General features: G+C 38.8%; 3 protein-coding genes across 5 annotated transcripts; 1 reads left to right on the top strand and 2 right to left on the bottom strand.

Moving 5' to 3' along the window:
- Positions 1-352: 352 nt before the first annotated feature.
- trub2 (TruB pseudouridine (psi) synthase family member 2) lies at positions 353-3961 on the bottom strand. Its single transcript, XM_026350225.1, has 8 exons — positions 3477-3961; positions 3189-3323; positions 2665-2739; positions 2255-2316; positions 2071-2152; positions 1763-1835; positions 1489-1625; positions 353-1400 (listed from the first exon to the last, which is right to left on the bottom strand). The coding sequence occupies exons 1-8, from the start codon at positions 3592-3594 to the stop codon at positions 1174-1176; spliced, it is 909 nt and encodes a 302-aa protein (XP_026206010.1). The 5' UTR covers positions 3595-3961; the 3' UTR covers positions 353-1173.
- An 80-nt stretch (positions 3962-4041) lies between these two features.
- On the top strand, positions 4042-5859 carry hdhd3 (haloacid dehalogenase-like hydrolase domain containing 3). 2 transcript variants are annotated; one of them, XM_026350226.1, is made up of 3 exons: positions 4042-4119; positions 4606-4940; positions 5256-5859. In XM_026350226.1, the coding sequence occupies exons 2-3, from the start codon at positions 4611-4613 to the stop codon at positions 5646-5648; spliced, it is 723 nt and encodes a 240-aa protein (XP_026206011.1). In that variant the 5' UTR covers positions 4042-4119; positions 4606-4610; the 3' UTR covers positions 5649-5859. The 2 variants fall into 2 exon arrangements, with proteins under 2 accessions (XP_026206011.1, XP_026206012.1); XM_026350227.1 differs by having other exon boundaries at positions 4053-4119; positions 4556-4940.
- A 1301-nt stretch (positions 5860-7160) lies between these two features.
- tgfa (transforming growth factor, alpha) lies at positions 7161-13685 on the bottom strand. Of its 2 annotated transcripts, XM_026346582.1 has the most exons (8): positions 13380-13685; positions 12632-12661; positions 12330-12503; positions 11938-12099; positions 10428-10542; positions 9761-9910; positions 9500-9591; positions 7161-8729 (listed from the first exon to the last, which is right to left on the bottom strand). In XM_026346582.1, exons 1-8 carry the CDS (start codon positions 13417-13419, stop codon positions 8722-8724), a joined length of 771 nt encoding a protein of 256 aa, XP_026202367.1. In that variant the 5' UTR covers positions 13420-13685; the 3' UTR covers positions 7161-8721. The 2 variants fall into 2 exon arrangements, with proteins under 2 accessions (XP_026202367.1, XP_026202368.1); XM_026346583.1 differs by lacking the exon at positions 12632-12661 and having other exon boundaries at positions 7162-8729; positions 13380-13684.
- Between the last annotated feature and the right edge of the window lie 301 nt (positions 13686-13986).

Genomic DNA, 13986 nt, shown 5'->3' with positions numbered 1-13986 from the left:
CGTGGAAGTTGTGTGATTCCAGACTGACAAAGACAACAGTGTTCCCACTGGAGCAACAAGTCTGTCAATGGAATGAAGAGCATGACAATAACGGCGCCACAGCAATAACCTCATAACAACCCCAAGGAGCTTTGGTCAGAAGCAGAAAACAGCGAGACAGCATCTTCCCAATGTCATCCAGATGATAACACCAAATCTGATATTAGTGGTTGGCTCAGACTTCATTGGTTACATTTAAACACCAGAAAAGTAATTTTGCCTGCCTCCAGCTGTTCAGATAATTGTTTTAGGCTCCAACATGTTAACACTGTAACTCTGGTAAACATCAGGCATCAGAAAAACTCACCACACTTTATTTTACGGGTTTGTAATGTCAGAAAACATATAACTTAATGTGGTTTAAATATGGCTTTCATTTTATTATGTTATTTATTCAGTCAATCATTTAAAACAGAGCATCTATTATTATCTGTCTGTTAGTCTAAACGTTATCATTGTTTTGAGATGACTGGTTGAAAACAGCATCAGACAAGTCACTGGCATTTCAGTATAATAAGTGAATACAGGAAGCAGTTTTTGCCACTTGGGGGAGTAATTGTGCTGATAAAGCAGGAAGAGTGTTAACTTAACTTCACAGCTTATTTCATGGCACTGACCACATTTTACAAATGCACTGTTCCACTTCGACTCTGTACATATTGAAACAAGCTCAAAGTGTCTAAGTACAGCAATGAAACAACATAAATTACACACATTTTAGAGAAATTCTTAGTTTTTTAATTAAAAAAAAAAAAAAAACATAAATAATTTTGAAATTAAGTCAGTATTAGATAAACTACATGTTACAAGTAAAGTATAAACATTCATAAGAGAAGGAATGTTTCTCTGTAGATGGAGAGAAGTATACATACTATATATACATAGTACATATTAAACATATGCATAATGAATGAAATCCTGTCCAGTTTGATAGTTACTCCCTCTTTTAGGATCTCAGAAGTTCGGGATCATAGAGTCATTGATGTAGTAACGTCTTTTGTGAAATTTCTGAAGATGGCAACATGTCTCAGCTCAAGTTATTTAACTCTACCTGCTGCTTCTTTTGTTGACTGACTGATGTATCCTCCTATCCATCCTATCCTATAAGGTTTGGCATCCTGGTTTGTTTCGAATCTACGAATGGGAGTGGTTTATATCTTTCTTAGAGGAGTGGTAGTGCCGGATGGCCTGCATGATATCAGTAGCAGTCCAGTGGTGATGGATCAGGGCGTCCTGCAGCATGAAAGGTCCATCTCTGGTCCGTCTAACTCCTTTACACACTGCTGTGCTGCGCAGCTCAAGTCCTATCTCATGAACAACTTTGCGCAAATATTTTTGAGTTTCATTTAGACACTGCACCTCTGTAAGCAAATAGAAAAATATCAAACAAGATCAGCACGTAAACAAGTGAAATTTGATTTCATCTGTAATCAATTGAAGACCATTTACCTATGGTGAAGCTGGGAGGCTCAAAGTGAACGCAGCGCAGGCCTGTCAAAATAGGGACTGACTTCCCCTCCGGACCCAATAAACCTTGCGCGGCCTTTTCATAGGCTTCCTGTGAGCGCATGTCTACATTGGAATACCTATATGTGGAAAAAAACAATCAATAAGACATTGACAGTCTAAGCAACGGTGAAGTCACATTCTTAAGCAAAACTGTGAAAAACTGCCAAACAAGAGGGAACTTGTCAACGTTTATGAAAAAATATAATTGGCATACATTAATAAGGCTTTTTGATTGGCTCCTTGCAGAATTGCCAAAACCCTGTCCAGCTTATCCTGTGTGATGTGACCTGTTGAATACAGCAATGTTTCAGGTTCAGATCAAAAGAAATGGGAAAACAAAGAAAGCAAGGTATTCAAGTTACCTTAATATAATAGATAAATAATATACCAGATAAATTTACAGTATCTCAGTCAGGCTCAAGTTCTTTTAGATGTCATACTACTCAAATCTATTTTCTTAAAATATATGACTTTAGGTGAATGAACTCAGGTAACAAAAAAGTTTAAAGCAAAGTCTCCTACCATAGGTGGACCTTTCCACAACTCGACCCGTGTGAGAGAAATCATGTGTTGCAATCCCAAATTCACCCTCCAGTGTATAATCCTGAAACATGTCAAGCAGCATTAATACCATCTAATGTTTATTCTATTAACTTAACTCCAGCTTTTAATTTCTAATAAATAGCCAGCGGAAAAAAAAAATTACCCTTGTGATTCGTGTTTTGTAGAGATCATTCAGGACCTTGCTTCCATTCCCAACTGCAAGAACTTAAGAAAAAAAATGGGTTAAATATTCTGAGTGATATATAAAATAATACAACAGTGAAACAGGAGCACACTGGTAGCTCAATAGTTACAGTGTCATGTAACCACAGTGAACCTGGGTTGAGTCCAGCTGAGGATCTGTGCTACATGTCATGTATCCTGCCTGCTCACTAATAATATCAAATAAAGGCAAAAATGCCTTTAAAAAATGAATGGCAATTAAAGACATTCAAATATATACATGACATAACTTTACATAAGATTCTTGGTCGCCCTTGTAAAGAGGATCTCTACTCAGTGGGATCTCTACCTGGTTAATTGAAGGTTAAATACATAAATTTAAAATAATACCTAGAACGCCAGAAGAAAAAGCATCCAGGCGGTGTCCGACTCCAACTCGAATATTACGGAATTCAGGTCCAGTTACTAAAATGAATCAAATAAAAAAATACATTTGTTTTACTCATATCCAGTCCTTAATTATTTGTTCACAGACGTAACGAAGCACTAACATCAGTGTAAGTAATATAATATTTTATATTATTTAAATGCTGAAACAAAGTAATCATTTATGTTATTAGACTTTTTTTAGCTTTGGCCCCACAAGCATGTTGAATCAGTTCATACATTAAGCACAATTTAACTGAATTTAAGGACAGAGATTATAGTGGTAGAGGTGCTGTCAGTCTCCTTGGGTGGTTTATCAGACAATAAAAGAATTAAAGTGTTACATTTACACCCAATTGCAAGCCGCCTCTCACCACTCCTCTCATCCTTCATGATGAGCTCCCTGAAGAGGGTCCAAAAAGAACAAACACGTGAAAAACTAAAAACAGGAGATGGAGCTACACATGCAGGAAAGTAGACACACATACCAAGAGTGTGATGGGACAGCACAGGCACAGAGACTGCAGACAGCCTGAGTCCCTTGGATTCTTCAGTATTAACTCCTGGCTGTGCCAAGAAGCGGACCTCCTGAGGAAGGGGCTGGGGGGGTGTAGCGTTTATACCTGTAGGGTGATGGATACAGAAGTATCCAAGGTTAAATACTGTTCAAGTGCTGATGTGAGCATTAGCTGTATGGTGCCTCTCTGTCAGAGCAAACGCAGCTTTTAAATATGTTTGAGGTAGAATATAGTGAGTCCTAAGGATACGTTAATTACCTTTAAGAAGATTTGTCTCGATGCTGTCTCGTACGAGTTTCCAGTGAACACCTGGGGGTTTGTAAACACAAAACACACCCTCTAACTTCCGAAACATGCGAACGGCTGCAGTTGCCATCCTGTTAGTTCCGTCTGGTCCTCCAGATTTCTTGTTCTTGTGTTAAGTTACATATTCTAATACGTTTCCGAGTGTTATCACTAAGACGTGTTTTGCTTCTGCTCCACTTGACCTCACTACATGTGCACCTCTGACATGCGCACTAGGCTGGCGCAGCAGCTAACGTTAGCTCGGAACATAACGTTACCGCCGCCTGCTGCACTGGATGTATGAAGGGCAGGAAAAAATGCAGAAAAAGTAGATACTAGGCTGTAAATAAAGCATTTAGTGTTGCGAACATGAAGTAGGATTAAAAATGATGTGATGTGTCGCTTTAGATAAAAGCGTCTGCTAAATGACTCGATGTCAATGTCCAGAAGGTGGCAGCAGCTGGTGTACAACCCCAGAGACGACGACGAAGAAGAAGAAGAAGAAGAAGAAGAAGAAGCAGCAGCAGCAGCTGAAGAAGAAGAAGAAGAAGCTGAAGAAGAAGAAGAAGAAGATAAACTTCCCCTTGTTTACACTTTTTGACGCTCTCTGTCTTCGGTAGGTTAAACCTGTTGGTGATTAGGGTTCTTTAACCCCATGTGCAAAAGCAGACAAGCACATAAATTAATAATCGATATGTGTATTTAACGTCCAGAACCAAAACCAGCACTAAGACGGCTGTGACGGTGGTTTGTAGTTAAATGACGTCACGTAGGGTTAGTTACTGTTACGAAGAAGCTGCAACATGTGTCTTTACATGGGTTCAAATACGTTTCCAACTTCCTCTGCATATTAATATATGACAATTTAGAGAGAGACAATTTACACTATTTATACTGTCCACGGCCAGATAATCCCTAGTGGGCCTTTTGCAGTTTGACTCGACTGTATATTGTTTAATAAGAAACACTACAAAACACAGTGAAGTAGACTGTAAAAAAAAGGTTATGACATTAAGCCTTTTGAGGAACATTGCTAACTAATTACTTAACAGTTTCTTGTCAAATTCTGAAGTGAAGCGGTCCTGTGGTCTTACCTGTGCAGGTAAAATGCGAGCTCCTCTGCGCTGGGTGCTATGGGATGTGAAGGACACCTTGCTAAAGGTGCGTTTGTCTGTGGGAGAGCAGTACTGCAAGGAGGCTGAACGAATGGGGTTGAGCCTCAATCCTGAGGAGGTCACCGCTGCTTTCCACCAGGTGTATCGACATTATTCCAGCAAATATCCAAACTATGGCCTCGCACAGGGCCTGAATGGACAGTCTTGGTGGATAGGAGTGGTGCGGGACACTTTCTCCCATTGCAGGGTACAGGATCCATCCCTGCTAAATACAATGGCTCAGAAACTTTATTTGAATTTCTCAAATGCAGAGAACTGGGAGGTAAGTGACCTTTGATAGATTCATACATATACTCTTTGTTGTGTATAGTGATCATATATTTAAATTTTTTCTAGCAAACTTTATAAAATGTATACTTCTGATTAATTGTAAGGATATGCTGTAAGTATATATTTTCTATTCAAAATCTCTTACTAATGCAGGAAGGCAGTATACACAGACATGGATCTGTTTAAATATATAGCTTTGTAGAGCAGTTTTGCACGTTACTTCTGATTTTTGCCTCTTCAGCTTGTCTACAGTAGTGGATACACTGGAAAATGGCAGCTTTAATTGTATTATGTTCTTTTGTTTCAGGTATTTCCAGACTCAGTAAAAGCCCTGGAGAGTTGTACTGCTTTAGGACTAAAACTGGGTGTTGTATCCAACTTTGACAACCGCTTAGAAACTATTTTACGTGTTTGTGGCCTGCTGCCTCACTTCAGTTTTCTGATTACTTCAGAGAAAGCAGGAGTAGCAAAACCTACTCCAGCCATATTTGTTCAGGCTCTACAAAAATGTGGTGTACCAGCTGCTAGTATAGCTCATATTGGAGACCATTATGTGAATGATTACCTCTGCTCTCGGTCACTGGGCATCCATGGTTTTCTTTTAGACAGACACAACAAAAATTATCCTGATGTTCCTCAGGAGCATCGGCTGAGCTCACTGGAGGAGCTACCGTCCCGGCTTCAGCAGCACATAAGTTGATGCCAAATAGTCATGTGCTCAAATGCAAAGCTATGCAGTCTGACTGTGGTTCAGTAAAGGAACTCATTACTGGGACGTAACCATAACTCAACCTTGTGTACATGTAACAAAATGAGTTGTAATGCATAACCTTTGTGTATAGTGTGTAATTATCACACATTTGTTGTAAACAAATAAGCAGCAATGAATATATATTAAATTGTACAGAGTCTGTCATGTGAAACTTCTTTTTTTTCATCTCATGACAGGGTTTTTGAAGGGGAAATGATATGAAGAAATCACATTATAGGAATGCTAAAAATATATATGATGTAGTTTTAAGTGTCCACCGCACCATGGTGAGAGGCCACCAAGGTTGCAGATTTACTAACTCAATGAATCATTTTGGTCAACAAAGATGATTTATCTATTTTATAGATTTTTATAGAACAATCATGACACATTCATGTTCTCAGTAACCAGTGAAAATTACCTTCCTTTGCACCTTTTAACTGGAACTACTTAGCTTTCATCATTCCTAATGATTTGTTTCAAAGCTTAGCAGTGAGGAGAGCAAGGCAAGGTTGCTTATCCCTAATACCTTTGTAAATACTCCTGTTTGAAACCATCTGTTTAGAGGGAGATACTGTGAATGTTGGGCAGAGAATCTAAAGGACTAGAGGAAGTAAAAGACCAGAATGGCATTGTAATTCAAAGCAGCACTCCAGCCTCTTATGGGGAATAGGGATTGACACTTGTCCAAATCAGATTTAAAGAGTGTAAAAGAATTTCCTGATGTTCACAAACCTGCCTTCTACTTTCACAAGATGTGAACAAACGGTCTACACTGCGACTTTATTTCCATTTTCTTTGCCTTGTCACTGGTTTTTAATTCGTTTCTTCTTGCACATCTTTGTATGTTGAGGTTTCGTGTATCTTTAGGGAGTGCCCATAAGAGCTGCTTAATTCAAAGCTGGTTTAGAAGCTCAGCCAGACGGCTCTAAAGAGCTCCAAAGAAATCCAATTGCTGACATAATGGGATTGCAAAACAAAACGAAGCTTCTCGTGCAGAGAGTAAAAGGAAGAGCGCACAAGAGATGCAGCACAGTATGAGGAAAGATGCCAGCCCAATGATATATAATGCCAATGAAAACAGTATGTATATAGCACAGTAGACAAATGCTTTAACATGAATGAGTATAGATTCTGTAAACTCTAAAGACAAATAAATAAACTGAGTGGCAGCATAGAAGAGTGAATTATTTCCTTCAGCTATAAAAGCACTCAAGAGTTCAACCCTTTGTTCAGTTGTGCCTGGGGTTCAGGATTTCATGTTGGCATTTGCGCATCTTGAAATATTCAGTGGAAGAAAAAAAAATAGAGCATCGTGTCAGAAAATCAGAAGGGAGCAGGAAAAGCTTGAAAAGAAGGTCACGCAATAGATGGATAACACACTTGAGATGGAACAGCAATTATTAAGCACATAAAAAAAATATATGAACACACGCACGTGTACATTTGCATTTTTAATTCTTCATCGGAAAACAAATGTATACAATGAAGGCTTTCCAATTGCAACAACATAAATCTGACAATGCAAAGGGTCAAACATCATGAGGATCTCCTTTTCAGATGATTCTGCACTGACACTATTTACACACAGAATATTTTTGTTTTCGATATTTACACATCAATGCTGTAATAATAAACATATATACATATTTTGAAGGTAAATATCACAGGCTGTAAACAAAGACAATCATATGATCCCCTCAGAATCTTTTGGCATATAAATACCATCACATTAGTTTCATGGTGAATTTTCTTTTTGTCACACAAAGCTTGTACACATTTTTTTTATCTCTGCCAGTTTGTAATCAACGTTTTATATTACTTCACATACTACTACTCCAGTATTTAGAAAATCTTACACATTTAGTTTTAAATGGATCTTCAGAGGCCCTTCTCACTTTAAAATTTACTTTAAATTCAAAGCAGAGGCAATACTATAACACACTTTAAATAAAAAAAAAAAAATCTTGTGCCTACATTTAAAAACCATGTCCCGCTTCCCATCTGTGCTTATTCAGGCAAAGTTACAAAAGAGTGTATTTGGACACTTCTTCAAGTGACTACATCGTGTATTAAGGGAATTCCAATTCATGATGAGCAAGCAAGCTTGCAGAAAAGTGCAATATTATAATTGTACAATAGAACAATGTGGCCACCCAGGTTGTGCGTGTGTCAGCGTAGTTATAGCTTGCAAATCAAGAAACCTCTGAGGCAGGAACATGTTCAAGTACAGCTCAGGACTAAAAAATAAAACTGGATTATAGCTTCAGTAGCAATACTGGAGTCATCAAATCAAATCACCAATATACAGTATATCAAGTTTAAGTTTCAACCTTTGTGTATAGCTAATGGAAGTCCAGGTACAGTATATCCAGGATCTTTAATTCATTAGCAGTCAGTCCAATTACAATTCCTATTCGTGTCAGGTAAAGTGAACGACTTTAAAAACAGAAAAGCATCAGTTTCCCCACCACCATATTACCTTTAAAAAGTCCGCTGTGTTTGTAGAGTTCATGAAAAGTGCACATAGATATTAAAAGACAAAAATAGGAATTGGAGTCTTCTGACTTAAGTATGTGAATAATTGTTGTCCTGTAGCCCAAAATAAACTTCTTTAACATCCACACAGGATGATTAACAGCCTTGTAGATCATTTCTCATGTTCTCTAGGCCAGCTATTAAGAGTAATCAGGACACAGGCAGTTCTTCCTGTGTAGGATTTGGCAGCAGCGTCATCCCCAGAGCTTCATACAGACTGTTGCAGTTCTGCCTATATTTCCACAGAATCAAAGTAAACACGTTCCTAGGTTGCTGCCGTCCAAAAGTCCCAGTCAGTAGGAAAAAGATGTCATGGAACATTTCACCTCCCACATCAAGGAGGCCTACCTTAGTCACTTTGATGATAATGCTGCTTCTCATCTGGCCAAGTCTGCTTGATCTGAACATGCAATGCAGGCCAGACAGATGAGGAAAACTAAACACGCCACGGTGCAAACTGCTCGTGTTCCAGCAAGATGTCTTCTCAAACCACTGGAAGGCATAAACAGTAGATAAATATTAGTAGAAGTTCAGGATTATTAAAAGATAAGGCTGCTAAAATACTAAATTGTTCATTAAATCACAAAATGCGTCTGGCCTGTAGCTAATTCCTCTGTGCCTACAAAACCTCCATTGTTGTCTTAAACTACTACATGTCGCCTCAAACTGCATTTTAATGTTTTTTCATTCATACTGATAAATTCTATTGAGGTTAAAAAAACTTTTTCCACAGGGATATTTGGTCAAGACAATCCAATAAGAAACATGTAATAGCAGAACCAGGCAACAATGCAGCAACTAATACAGATAAGCAGATAAATACATAATTTATTCCTGTACAAGTTGTGTCTTTTTCAAAAGGAAACATAAACTTAATACTTTTACAGGTTTGGACTGCTGAGAGCAGAGTAGAGTAGGGAGAGAGAGTAGGAAATGGATTGAGATGAGCACATCGTTGTTTTTTCAGATAAAAATAAACACACAAAATAATGTTACCTTTATACTCTCTACGAGTCTACAACATAATAATTCACCTTTGCAACCACATATTAAAAAAGTATGACATACAGATCTGTCCTATTTGTATTACATGCAGTAAATGCTGGGCTCTTCACTCTTTTCCTAAAGTCAACCAGTATAAGCAATACATACTGAACATGCACATTCATACAATTCTTCACTGCTATGCCTTCATTTAATGTAGTTATTTACATCCACAACTTTGGGAAGTGCACTTTTTACACAAGAATTAAGAAAAGTACCACTCTCAGACGGATAGCAGGCTGCTCCATGCTTCTCTGGGGCATAGTGATGTGCATGGCTCCTCCTGCGACAGTCCTGCCTCCACCAACAGCTGCATGAGAGAGGTAAATACTCAAAATCCTGAAAATCATCAAGTCATCACTTAATTACAAGAAAAATGCACTAACCTCATATTACTCTGTTTGTCATCATGAGTATGTACATCAAGTATATACAGTATGTATCAAGGGACGAAAGAAAAAAAAAGTCTTGTTACTTACTGTAAAAGTGTACACAACACCATGATCAGAACACACCCGATCACACACAACACCAGCATTGTGGCAACCGTCTGTTGCCTGTGATTAGTTGCTACTACAGCCAGCAGGTCCGCATGCTCACACCTCATCCCAACAAAGCCTGGATGACACCTGCAACATGGGCAGTGGATAATGGGTTTTTATGTAGATGACAGGTGGAGATTTTAATACGCATTTCATCATGTTGAGGCTCCGTCCCTGAGAAATGCTTCAAGTGCTACAGTTTACACACAGATATGTTAGGTAAACAAATAATCTAATTTATAGTAATCATAATCACTTCTGTTTAAGCCTTGGTGACTTTAGATGATTAGATTTTACTAATGCTCCTTTTTAAAGATGGAAGCACTTCATCTTTAGCTCATAAGGTAAATTTCAGATTTTTAAACTGTCTAGTAGCCAGACCACAGTGTTGAACAAAGTTTAGTCCATCAGTTAGATAATAAATATAAGGTGCTCGCTTTTTTATGTCTAAAAAAGTATAAGATGATAGTGCATATTGCTTTTTTCAGTATATGTGGAAAATTAATGTACTAAACAGTGTTTATATTTCCAAAGGTTTGACTTCAAAATTCAAAAAAAAGATTAAAAAAAAAACTTTATTAATCCCAGAGGGAAATTGACTTACACACATGCAGGCGTCTCCTCCATTATCAGGAAGCGACACGTGCCATGGAAGCAGAAGTGACGGTGGGAGTCTGGACAGTCATCGAAATGAGACCGAACAGCAGCAGCCACAAACTCTAAAGACGTACAAGACATTTTCAGAAACATGTACAGAGGGTTTTAAAAGTTTAGGCCAGTGACTTAGACTTTTTGGCAAACCTCAAATCCTTGTAACCAGCAGAAATGTAATCATTGTACTCTAGCTGATTGGCCAGTTCTCTTTCACAGTAAACAAGAAACGTGTGTCAATAACTAGGTGAACTTCTGAAATTACATTAACCAGAACTGGAACATTTCTATGTATAGCGGTCTTTCAGTCTTGCACGGACTCTACCCTTATTTACAACATAAGATGTAATCTAAGACCAAGAATACACAATATGACACATGTGGATATCATAAATCTAAAAATAACTTAAGCCTGCAGATACCTGAAACACCAACATGCATTAAATCCTAAAGCTGACACCCACGCCACCTACGACATAGACTTTTGTTCTCACTCACACATGATGGCTCACATCTCTTACTGTACCTGGGAGGGATAATCAGAGACCAGAAAACTCAAAGAAAACTGACACTGCAAACAAAACAAACTCTATCCATCAACCTGGGTTAGAACTAAGGAAAGGCACATCCCTGCAGGAGCCCTAATTCTTTAGGAGAAACGTAAGCCTTTACTGTGAGTGGCATTTTCTCCTGGCAACCATCTCAGTTTTCACTCTGACAAACAAAATAACCAGACAAAATGTCTTAATAAGTGAATTCCCAGACAAAACAGGACATTTCTTAAACGTAAGCTGTACAGTCAGACAAATTCTTAAGTTACTGACTCAAACAAAAGTCGATTTTCTACAAGCAGCCAAAACAGATGCCACAGTGTAGTATTCAGGGTGAGGAGGAGGATGAGCATCCAGACAGATAGCTGCATTACAGCCTTCGTCACACACTTCATTCCAACGGTAAATGGGCTTTTGGATTGCAGCCTACATGTATTGTCTCCTGCTTTCAGACTGTGAAAGCCCTCTGTTGTCCCTGAGGCATCTGCCTACGAACCCCTCTCTCTTTCCATGTGATTCTGGCAGTCGAATGACAACAATATTGAGACAGAGACTGGCCTTTGGGGCAACTAAGGTTCTTTTCACATAATAATTCAATACTGTAGGTGCATCTTTTGGGAAATTGCTGAATGTACTGCTCATAATCTTTTATATACCACAATTGCTGCCCTCACTCACGCTAAGAGGATCAATTATCAGTGTGCGCCACACTGTCTGCATAATGTTGATGCACTGCAGCTCAATGCGAAGCTTTACAATGTAGAGAACTCCTGCTGAGAAGCGCTGTAGTGAGAGTGGATCAGGGAGTGCACAGAGGACAAGTGGCACATTTTCTCTGAAATACAGTGTTTGTTGTTCTTTTAATGCACTTTTCCTTGCATCTTGGCATGGCATCGCTGTACGGAAACTTACTTTTAACTGGGGGGATGCCAGTAGTGGTAGCTGCAGTAGTGGTGGTACTTTGTTCGCTGTTTGTTGAGATGTATGGTGTTTCAGAGGAATCAGAATCAGTGGAAACGCCAGTATCAGTGATTGTTGAATTGGTGTGCCCAGCTCCAAATGTAAAGAGGGAGCCTGTACAGAAATACATAACCACCTGTTAAAATATATAAAATTATAGGAATAACAAGCAGTGCAGGAACAACATCAAATAAAGAACTCAGTCCAGGACAGTGGATTGACTCACAGAAGGTCAGAGAATATTTCAAGCATAAAATGGGGATTTTTTTTTTCCATAAATAGGTTGATGATGACCTTGAACCTCCATTTGTATCATCACAAAACATGAACGTTCTGAGACTCACTATTATCCACAGGGATGTCAGTAGCAGGTGCAAGCGTTGTAGCTCTTCTGCTGCTGGTGGTTGTAACGCTGCTCGTGGAGGGGCTTGGAACAGCAGTGGAGTTTGTATCAATGGAAATGTGAGGTTCAGTCAATGTGATATTGCTCGGCCCTGCTCCAAATGTAAAGAGGGAACCTGCAACAAGGGAAATCACCCTCTGTTAGAATGCAACATAGTCTTGATGCCAACAAATATGAGAATAACTACAAAACCCTGGAGGAGTCAAACAAAAAATAACAAAAGTAAGTTCACTGTAAACTCACCATTTAGCATCACAGACATACTAAAAGTACCTAAAGAAATATAAAAAATAAATATTACTATAGTGTTTTTCTTCGGGTGTCTTGTATCCTACTATATGATGAACAACCTGAGGGTTATACCCATCTGCCCCCTGCTGCTATAATCATGCGATCTGGTCTTCAATGAGATATTGATACTTCATTGAGTAACTGGTACCAAACACTATAACAGGCTCAAGCCCCCACTAAAAGGATGAGACCAAAGCACTATAAATACACGAGGTCCTGCAAAGACACGCAATCACAACTAGAGACCAGAAACTGTTCAGAAACACAACGTACAAGAGAAGTTTGTTGTAGAAACAGAAATCCATCTAAATAACACACCGACCTCAATTTATACACATATATACACACACACACGAACATATATATATAGAGAGAGAGAGAGAGAGTTCCCTGCTGAAGGCAGATTAATGAGACCATGAACAAGACTATGAAGTACCGACAAGTCAAACAATAAAATCAATATGGGGTCCCACGGACACAGTAAAAGGCTTAATATTATAATAAAAGTATTGTCGTGAGTGATTACAAGTCCTAAAGTGAACCACAGAATTAATGTCAATTAATCAATCAGGGAACAACGCTGAGTTACGTCATACTACATTCAACTCTTTAATCAGTACTTTCTAAATGACGTTCACGATCATTTCACAGGTCAAAGTAAGATGTAGACTCAAGTTAAAACATTTTTCCTGCTACTCACCGCTTATGAGAAAAATTGTATCCCAGAAAATCCGAGTCATCCTGAAGCCCTGAGGTCTAAACGACAGTAACCTGACGAGCAGCTTCTCTGAAATGCGGGCGTGTGTTGAGAAACCGCATTAGTGTTTGGTGTTGCGGGCTCCGGGACGAGCAGCGGCCACCATCAGCACAGGAAGCATCTAATCCGTGATCAAACAGCAGACCTGTGGACTAATGTCAAGCACAAGCATCTGATCACCTCACGGTTCGGACGTAGTCGCCGTGTTTCCCTCCTTCTCCAGGATGTCCGAGCGTTTAACTTCACTGTGTTCAATTGAGGAAACTCGTGTAATCCTGTCAGAGGCTGACCAATTAGAGACAGGGAGGCAGTTGGGGGGGGGGGGGGGGGTCCTCATCGCATTATGACCTCAATATGACCTCAACATAAGTGGAAATTATTATTATTATGTGTGTGATGCACCCCAGTCTAATTATCTGATCGTCTAAATAATTCAATTTAAAGGCAACTAAAGTTTATCTGAAATTATTTTAAATTAAATCAATTTGAATTTAACATGCTCATATGAATCAGTTTTCTCTCTCTCTCTCTCTTTTGTTTGCTTGTTTTC

The sequence above is a fragment of the Anabas testudineus genome, chromosome 5, assembly GCF_900324465.2.
Source record: "Anabas testudineus chromosome 5, fAnaTes1.2, whole genome shotgun sequence".
Classification (NCBI taxonomy): Eukaryota; Metazoa; Chordata; class Actinopteri; order Anabantiformes; family Anabantidae; genus Anabas; species Anabas testudineus.
This window is presented reverse-complemented; position numbering and strand designations above follow the sequence as displayed.